Source organism: Salminus brasiliensis, chromosome 17 (genome assembly GCF_030463535.1).
Source record: "Salminus brasiliensis chromosome 17, fSalBra1.hap2, whole genome shotgun sequence".
Taxonomy (NCBI): Eukaryota; Metazoa; Chordata; class Actinopteri; order Characiformes; family Bryconidae; genus Salminus; species Salminus brasiliensis.
This window is the reverse complement of record NC_132894.1, coordinates 27,585,361-27,595,095: the sequence shown is the minus strand read 5'-3', so window position 1 is coordinate 27,595,095 and position 9,735 is coordinate 27,585,361. Positions and strand designations below refer to the sequence as shown.

The 9,735-nt window shown below is 44.0% G+C and overlaps 1 protein-coding gene across 1 annotated transcript; it reads left to right on the top strand.

The window, feature by feature from the left end:
- The first annotated feature begins 1,175 nt into the window (after window positions 1-1,175).
- LOC140538549 (adenosine receptor A2b) lies at window positions 1,176-7,852 on the top strand. Its single transcript, XM_072661145.1, has 3 exons — window positions 1,176-1,251; window positions 4,852-5,730; window positions 7,545-7,852. The coding sequence occupies exons 1-3, from the start codon at window positions 1,176-1,178 to the stop codon at window positions 7,850-7,852; spliced, it is 1,263 nt and encodes a 420-aa protein (XP_072517246.1).
- Window positions 7,853-9,735: the final 1,883 nt, after the last annotated feature.

The window sequence follows — 9,735 nt, the reverse complement described above, 5'->3', positions numbered from 1 at the left end:
AGACTCATACCTGGGTCTCTGTAAAGCTGCTTTACATTATGACAACCTTTGTCATCAAAAGTGCTATATAAATGAATCTGAATTTGTATTGAAGTCTCAAATTTGCCTCCTCTGCAAATTGCACACACCCAGACGGCAGATTATTGCAGTCTTAATGAAAGGATTCTCATTGCCAGTGGGCGAGGGAAAAACATATGAAAACATGACAATCTTACTGAACAACACAGCTTATTCTTCTAAACCATTTCTAAATTTTGTGAACATTCACAAGTCCCTCTTAGCCCCTTTTTGTCTAAAAATAGGCACTGGCACTGTGAGGAGTAATTGCAGGCACAAATTGGACCATCATTCTTTCATCTTGATGTAGACGCAATCAATGCATCCACTGGAAATCCCAGCACTCCCTATCTACATGACAACAGATGCATTTGTGTTCAGCTTTCAAATAATGCACCATGGCAAGGGTACAAGTGCATGTGGAGTGGTGTTTTGAAGGAAGGCTGTGTAGAAGCTGTGCATATCTGTTTAGCCTTTCAGGACGGGTAGAGGTTGGATGTGTCAGAGCAAGGCTCAGAGGCTTGTCCAGAACAGTTTTAGATGGCTACCCCACTAGTGCACATGCCATGAAGTTTACTTTGACAGGCCTGGACCACCTAGTCAGCTATTAAAGCAGCTTTATGCAAGAATTGGCACTTCTTGCTCCTGGGCTCCCCCTACTGTTAGGAAGTGGAATTCGCCCTTTGAGCCACCACTAAAGGATACACGTTTCTATACTGAGAGATACAGAACTGTCACTGAAAGGTAAAGAAGCATGTGGACTGAGGTGGTAAAGTAATATTACAGGGTTTCGCAAGTCAATATGACTTAGGTTGCGCAGCATTACTCAGTTCTTGGAGTTTTCCTGCTTGCTCCTTTAGAGTTCCATGATTCACAAGACACAACGTCAGCATGGACAGGGGGCCCGGCTTAAAAACAGTGAACCTGCATTAAGCCAGAGAGGTGTTTCGGCCGTGACACAATGCTCTGCACATTATAGTTTCTTCCAACACAACTGGTTCAACTAATGTACACCATCTCCAGACCCTGCTAACACTGAGAAATCAGCCACAATCCCTACTCTTATTTGGAGTGAGTGAAGAGCTGTCCACTAGGCTTGCTACGATCCACAACGTTGCATGAGCCTGCTGGCCGAAAGAGGGGACACCGAAAGTGGTGCGAGAGGAGGCAGACTGGTGTGGCATATGAGCTTGGGTACACGCTAAGCTAATGACTAACTCTAGCTGTTAATGTCGTCATTTAATGCGGCTTGTGTTACTGTGGTCACCAAACACCCTCTTGAGTTGATATTGTTGATACAGTAACTTTATGACTCTGGGTGGTGTCTTTCTGTAAAATGATCTGCCCACGATTACATCATGACGACCAGTGTCTGTTCATCCAGATTATTGTGGAAGTGTGGGAAAGAAGGTGGAGATAAAAGGCAGCTAGTGTTGCTCCTTAAGATAAAAATTCTACATAGTGTTGCTTTTGAGGGGAGACGGGGGCGTTCTCGAGCTTGGCTGAAAGGGCCTTCACAAAGCTATTAAATTATTGTTTTGAGCAACCTTCTACACTCTTCTACACTCTGAAAAACAGTTCCTTGACTCAACAGCGAAGCTTTTTGTGGCAATCCACAAAACATTCGCCATCGTAGAGGAGAACCTTGACCAAACGAATCGCTGGCTAACTATTGGAAATGCTGGCTTTACAAACTAACCCTTGAAATCCCGAGTGCTTAGTCTGTTGGTATAGAGTGCAGTCGATAACTATATTTACATTAACAACCAACAGTTCCATTTTAGCTATGATTTTTGCAATGCTTTTAGCTGTGATAATGGTTTTGACTGAAGTCCTAGTCGAGCAACGTATGGAAATGCTCAGATCACCCCATGACTTGCACATGAAGCTTTTGGGACATGCTCTTGGGTTGCAGTTTTCAGTAGTAACACCATATAACTTGTAAAGAGAAGACCTATCCCTTCTTCTTCCAATTTGTTCAGATGCTAGAGGGCGCTCCTTTGCGATTCCAGAATGAAGGGTTTCTTTGGAGCTCTTATGTGCTTTTTGAAAACTCCAGCTATACGACTTTCTTACTCTGCCTCACGTACATGTACAAGAGCCAGTCGTCAGCCTGTCAGCACTCAGTAGCCAGAATGTTAGTGTCTTTTTGCCCTAAACCTATTTGCTGTAGAAAAATCAGCTCATTTCAGAAGTTTCAGATTACCCAAGTTTGGGTAATATTTTCTCCTGCTTTTCAAAATGACATAAAAATCTGGCCTAAAAAGATTAGAAACAGATTCTACTGCCGTTTTTAGCCATTTAGCCCCGTTCACCCCTATTCAAATAAGGATTCGCTGGAGAGAGCCCTCAAGTGTTTTTAGTCATTTTTTGGAATAATAGGAAGAACAAAAGGAGGCCAGGCTTCTCGTAAACTGGCTGTGGTAATGTGTGATGCCACTTAAACAAGGGGTCCATTTTCAATACTGTTTTAATTCGACATTGCAAGCTTCCACTTATCACTAACAAGAGCATCGCATCTGCATTAAGTATCAGAAGGAGAAGAGAAAAAGCAAGGTATCAGAATGCACCAAACCTGAGCTCCAAAAGGCAAAAGAGACCTAAATTCAACACTAACAAGAGCATCCCATCTGCATTAAACAGCACAAGGAGAGTACCAAAAGAAGGAAAAAGAGACCAACATTTTGGCAGATACCAAAATATAAGATATATACATATTTAAATGGGATGAGAAAATATGATAAGCTCTTTTAAACTGCAAGCAATTAATATGTGCAAACATCACTTGGTCATGAACATCAGACTATGGTGGCGTGCACATAAACTGGACTACAAATGTACTAGTCTTATATACAGCTCTTGTAAACATCTTGGTTTAGTCCAGTTTATTGCATGTAATCAGTTCATGTTTTTGACACTTTTTATTATACATCATGAAACTTCATTCAGGAGAACATAGAGTTGTGGAAACTGCACTGGGTTGTGACAACCCTCTGTCAGCTGCACATGGCCACAGTTGTACAACAGCTGTAGAGATGCCAGGGCAGAGCAAGCAGAGGCCTATTTAACGAGAGCTGAATTCACTGGCCCACCAAACCCCTGCAAACACCACTGGGGCAAGCAGTTCTGGCAGGACGAAGCAGCAAACAAATGACTCTCATTCCTGCTATGACATCACTTATTCAGGCCTGAACGAAGACCACGCAGGGTCCTGGGGCTACGGCAACTCCAATCGCTCCTTCTATAGTTTCAGACTTTTCATCTCAGTCAGACATATTTACCACACTTTACCACACACAGGCATGGGCAAACATGCAAAGACACATTCAACTGCAGTAAACTGAAGTAACCTTATTAGTCATTAAGGCAAAATACCACAGGATAAAGACACTGACGGAAATTAAGGACAGATACTTTCCTCTTCATGATACCAGTGCTGTGATTTCCTGACCAGTGGCTGATGAATGGTCTAGGCTCATTTAGTACAAATACAAGCTGGGATTTAACAGACTTGTTAAGACAGCTACATCAACACCTATGCTATGTTTTAAAGACTGCTGAGAGAACTAGCCACTGCAGGGTTAAGCCCCTTTTCTTCCACTGTAATGTACAGTCATTTTCACTGCTGTGTTTTTAGCAGTCTCTTTATTTTTCTTCACATACTTGGATTATCAGCTGACAAACATATGAACATGGGTGCATTCAATTCACCTGTGCTGAGAACCACATTAAAATGGGGCAATGGTGATTCTTATGTAAACGGTCATGAAGCCCATCTAAAAATCTTTGCAGGGACCTGTGTGGCATTTGTCATGATATGACTATGCAAAAGCGGCATATGCGACATCACGCACAACCAACAGCTTGATGTGACTTTCCCACCCCTTCCCAGCCAACCAACTGACCCCTTACAGGCTCAGGCTTTGAGGCTTCAGCACAACCAAGCCCTTACGTTAGACCTGCTTGTGATTTACATACAAATTCTACTCAGGTTTCCAAATATCTGTCTTTCCCAATTCTCATATTTTATGCACTAAATTTTGGATACAAGACACTGATGGTCTAAAACCTGGGGTGACACTTGGGGCTAACCATCATTGGAGTATTACCACAGTCCTGTCATGATGGAGGTCACATACAACACTGACTGCACTTAAGCTTCCTACTCTTTTGAAAGCTAATTAGCAGTTCCACAAGGCATGTCAAGCGGTTTAGCCAGACAGGCCTGGACTGAACTGCCTAGCCAGCCATTAACAGGCCATTCAGCGGCAAACCAAGCGAAAACTGCCTGCGATGTATGCCCCTGTCCGTATCCTAATGAAGACGTCCCTGTGGACAGAGTGAGCGTGCGGCCTGAGTTTTTCAGAGACCTAATTTTTCAGCCGTCCACACTAACCTCCCCCACCTAATAGGCTCGCCCTTATCTGGTCTCATGGGGCTGCAGCAGCAGCTGAGCTCAGGTGTCTCACAACTGATCCTTTCTCGTTAAAATCATAGCACGAGCGCACTCTCACTCGCTCACACCAGATTAAATAGAAGCTGTACATTGCAGAAGAAAAGACCAGTGCTCTTTTTAAAGCTTCCTCAAGCCCAATTATCTCTTACAGGCGTTTTACCATGCAAACCGGCTAATTTGCATCACGTGACTACCCTCAATTGGATCTTTGGTCATATGACACTCAGGTTGATTAGGCTCAGGTGCTGTGACTCGCCTTCTTTCCTTTTGTGTGTGTGTGTGAGTGAGAGAGAGAGAAGCAGTGAACGTGCCATTTTTCTGTTCCCCCCCCCCTGAAGGACCTTTAAGTCACACTTTGATCACCGTGGACCCTGCCAGCGCTTTATTCCTTCAACTTGAGGAGCCCACCATGTCTGGAACGAGCAACGTCTCGCTTCCAGGCGAGGTTGGCAACCTAGATCTCAGAACCACAGACGTGCTCAGGCAGCTGGAGGCTCACAGGCCCATCAAAATGGCCATCATATTAGCACTGGGGGTGATGATCACGCTGGGGAACATAGCTGTGGTGATGGTGATATCGTCAGCGGTGCCCGGCTGGTCTAGAAACTCTCGCTATTTTTTGCTCTCTTTAACCGGGGCTGACTCCGCCTTCGGTCTCGTGGTCATGCCCCTGAACCTGTGCGTGAGCCTCCTGAAGCACTACAACGACGGCCCGGACCCGTTCTGCCACGTGGTGGCGTTTTTCAACGCTACCGTGTATTCCACCTGCATGTACACGCTGGCCAGCATCAGCCTGGAGCGCTACGTGGCCGTCTTCTACCCGCTGCAGTACAGCACCATGCTGAGCCGCAGGAGGGCGCTGTCGCTCATCGCGCTCGCCTGGGGCTTGCCGCCCGTGCTGCTCGCGCCCGTCTCGTGGCCGCAAGGCATCATCGAGGTGCACTTCTCGGCCGCGTCCCTCGTCTGTAACCCGGCCTACTCGAGCAACGTGTTCTACTCGCTCGCCCTCACCGCCTTCATCTTCTTCCCCTGCTCGGCCATCATGACCTTCTGTAACCTGCGGCTGTGGGCGGCCGCCAAGCGGCAGCGAATCAAGCTGAGGACGAGGAGCCGGTCATCCGGGAACGGGCCTGACGTGGCGTCGCGGGTGCTCGTCCCGGTGATGACCGTCTACTACACCTGCTGGACGCCGTGCATGGTCATCATGATATATAACGGTAAGTTAGGCTGGCTCGCGCGGCCGTGCAGGTGCAACTATAGTGTTGGAGGAGCCGCTCAGGTCGGCTGGATCTGACCGGTGGAGCCCGCTGTGCACCTCAGCGGTGAAGGCTCTGTTCACTCCCACCAGAACCGCCAGATCTGAGGCTTTTGGTTCTGGTTGCTATAGTAACGACGTCAGGGTTTTGCTCCCGGAAATTGATAGTGTTGCCAACTCCTCAGAGAGGAAAGTAGCTATTGGCTGTCCTAAGTAGCTATTGGCTGTCCTGGGGCAGTGGTGGCTCAGCAGTTAGAGCGCCGGGATATCGATAACAGGGTTGTGGGTTCGATTCCCGGGCTCGGCAAGCTGCCACTGTTGGGTCCTTGAGCAAGGCCCTTTACCCTCTCTGCTCCCCGGGCGCTGGAGTTGGCTGCCCACCGCTCTGGGTGTGTGTGTGTACTCACTGCCCCTAACACATGTGTGTGTGTGAGTGTGTTCACTACCAGATGGGTTAAATGCGGAGGACACATTTCGCTGTACAGTCCACACTGTACAGTGACGAATACGTGCACCTTTACCTTTACCTTTAAAAGTCGCTCGATGACGCCACAGCCTAATTTGCATAATGGTTAATTTGCGTGTATTTGAAGCTGTAGAATAAAGCAATAACGTTTGCAAATTTATTATTAATAATATTAATAATAATTATTTATTACTATTATAATTTATTATTAATAATAATTGGCATTTCAGTTTTTCTGTGAGTAAATAAAATACTGAGGTAATATGTAGCTAAATTGCGATAGCAAGGTTAATTTTCTACAAGTTTCTGAAGTCACGCTACTGTTAATATTTTCCAAGTAGGATTAGTTTCCTCTTGGCTGCTTTCTCCACAATACATTTTTGTTTGCTGGATTTAAATCTGTTTAATTCTCCATTTTATACATTTTTCCATTTACTGCACAGATTGAACAGAATAACACATTTTTAAAAGTTCTGGTGTTCATGATGAGAGATATTGCAGCATACAAGGGTACATTACAAATGGCTACATAAGAATGATGGATAGAACTAAGAAAATATTAAGTTTTATTGGTGAATTCCATTTAGAAAATATCTTGTGAAGTGTTTTATCTTAAGGTTCTCTGTAATGGTTTTCACCAGGAATCTGGTCCCTGGTGTTGGGTTCTGCTCTATAGCACTAAAAAAAAAAAAAAAAAAAAACAACAAACAACCTGGGAAACAGTTCTATCTATTCAGTACCGGGACACATTTGGTGTTCATTTCATAGAGACATTGAATTAATCTTCAGTGCTTCTGTGGTATCCATTGGCAAACGCAACATTTACAGTTCATTTGACTCCCTGAGGACTGGGTGTATCTGTACTCCTTAAATTACTAGTACCAGGATTATTCCAAGCCTTTGTTTTCAAACAGCCTCTTGAATCAACATTTTTATTTTGACGCTTGTTTCAAAAGTCATGAATAGACTTTTACAGATTGCAGATGCACAGATCTAGCAGTTGTGGGCTGATGGTTTGTGTGTGTGTCTAGATGCTGTTAGGAACTGAGATTTTGACTGGATTAGCATTTTGTTGGAATGGTAGATATGCCAATTGAATGTGGTCTGACTGTAAATGCTGCAAAAGGTCCAAGTTAAAGCAAAGCTTTGACCACAATATATTGTAAATATTTGTCTGTGTGTGTGTGTATTTAAGCAAGCAAATAAGCAAGCTTGAAAGCCTCTAGCCTTGGGCATTATTAGGAGACGGGACTCTTCAGGGTATGGCCATCTCTGCAGTAATATCCTAATTTACTCCTGTTTTATTTCAGCAATGTCGGGCAGTGGTGTGCCGGAGTGGGTGGAGTTTGTTGCAGTGTGGTTACCGACTTCCAACGGCTTCCTCAACTGCATCTTTTACTTCTGGATCAACAAAAATTTCAGAAGGAAGTTCCACCTCCTCCTCCACAAACTGTGTCTGGGACTTTGCCCGAGCGCAGAAAAGGTGCTTGGGTGTGCCAAGCCGCTGGAACCCTTGGCGGTGCCGGCATGGAATAACAACAACACTCTGCACGAGCGATCGTCCAGCATGTCGTCCACATGTACTCTGCTCACGCTCGCTACCGAGACCTACATCTGACAGCCAGGTCAGGTGGGCCTCAGAAGGGCCTCTATTGACCGTGTCGAAACTGTGACCCAGTTTCGCTGTGATGGCGGCTTCTGCGAAGGCGCTTGGTATGCCTACCGGTCACGCACAAATGCTGCAGAACACAGATGTGGAGTCAGAAAGGACCGACTTTTAGGTTCTGTTGATATTCAAGGTTCTTTACCTTTACCACCTTACCTTTTAGCTCATGGGCAGCTTGTGTCTTTTTACTTTCGCTGCACCTTTTCAACGAGATCCATTCCTAGTTAGATTTTTAGTTGGATGCCTTTTTATTAGGTCAAGCTTTTCGAGCAGTTTAAACCGTTTTCAGTGCAGCTTTATTGTAGGTCTGTTCTGTCAGCTTCATTTTACTAATGTGCCGTCTTACTCAATTAAGATTGACTCACTGCAAAATGTAATGTGTGTTTTTTTTTTTTTTTTTTTTTTTTTTTTTTTTTTTTTTTTTTTAGAACACAATGTTCTCACGTCTTGCATTATCGGTATGCCAGCATCTACCATCAGTTCGGGGAGGTTAACCTTTAAATTCCGGTACTGCTGTTTATGCAGATAGAAAGTAATTAGGCACTTGCATCACATAAAGGTCAGCTCTGCTGTGTTTGTTCCTAGAAACTAACATGTTCTTAATCCAGCAGACCCATGCGTTCTCAATCTACCCATCCTTCTGCTCCATGCAGTGCGTGTTTGCTTCACTGTGTCTGCGTTTGTGACGGTGTTGACCGTTGGGGGGACTTTGTCTTGTGCAAACTAATAATCTTAGTCAAATTAATATATTTTAAAGCACTTTTGTTAACTCTTGAAGTGTTGCCTTTCCAGTTAAGAACAAAAGGACTGAAGGCTCGTCACTGTTAAACATGTACAAAATGAATGTGTGTCGCTTAAAGTTGAGCCATGTGTCGGGTATTGGGGAAATGAAGTGTAAAATATATATTTTTGTAAATAATTTTAGTGTTTTGTAAAAAGATCATGTTTAATGTTGGCGATAATGTGGTGTTAAATGTTTGTACTGTAAAATAAAGCTTGAAAGCCTTGTATTAATTTAGTAGAGGATTGAATGTTTGTGCATCACTTGACCCTATGCCCTTGATTTGGTAGCCGTATGGTGTGAAAAATCAGACTACCCTACATTTAGATCATTTCCAGTCAACATTGCCATTAAGTACAAGTTACTCAGTTTTCAGCTTCTCAAAAAAGCCCTGCATATCTAACAGGCAATTCAGCTCTGTCTGTCTTTAGGGAGTCCACCCTTAACCTTTACGTTTTCTGAGTTCAGCCTTTGGCCGTCGCTGCATTTTCTGCTTCCCATCATTCAAGTCATCCTAAACCCATTCGTTGAGATCTGGAGTGGTTTGTCTAATTTTTTTTTTCCTAAGAAAACTAGCATTTTCAACCATTTGATTTAATGATCAATGATGGTGTTGTGTGTGTTTTTTTTTTTTTTTTTTTTTTTTTTTTTTTTTTTTTTTAAAAAACTCTTATCAGTAAGCGCTTCTCATGCTCAGCATAACCCTGACCAATCACAAAGCTTACATGGCTCCACCCTTTCATCGTGTCTCTGCAACCCGAGGAGCTGAAGCTGCCCTGCGTGCCCCGTCGTCCCTTCCATCCGCCGCCTTTCCACTTCACTACAGAATTTAGCGGCAGATTGTGGGAACAGACAGGGGGTATCCGGCGCTGCACCGTTGCCACCTCACGGTGCATTTCACCGATTTTTGATGTGAATTTTATTACAAAAAAAATTGTAATAAACTTTGCTGAACTTTACTCAACACAAGTTTAGAATTATACAAATTATGAATTATACATCTTTATCAAAATGGGTTCCCAAAGGCTTTAAGTGGGGGAAATCCTTAATGTAC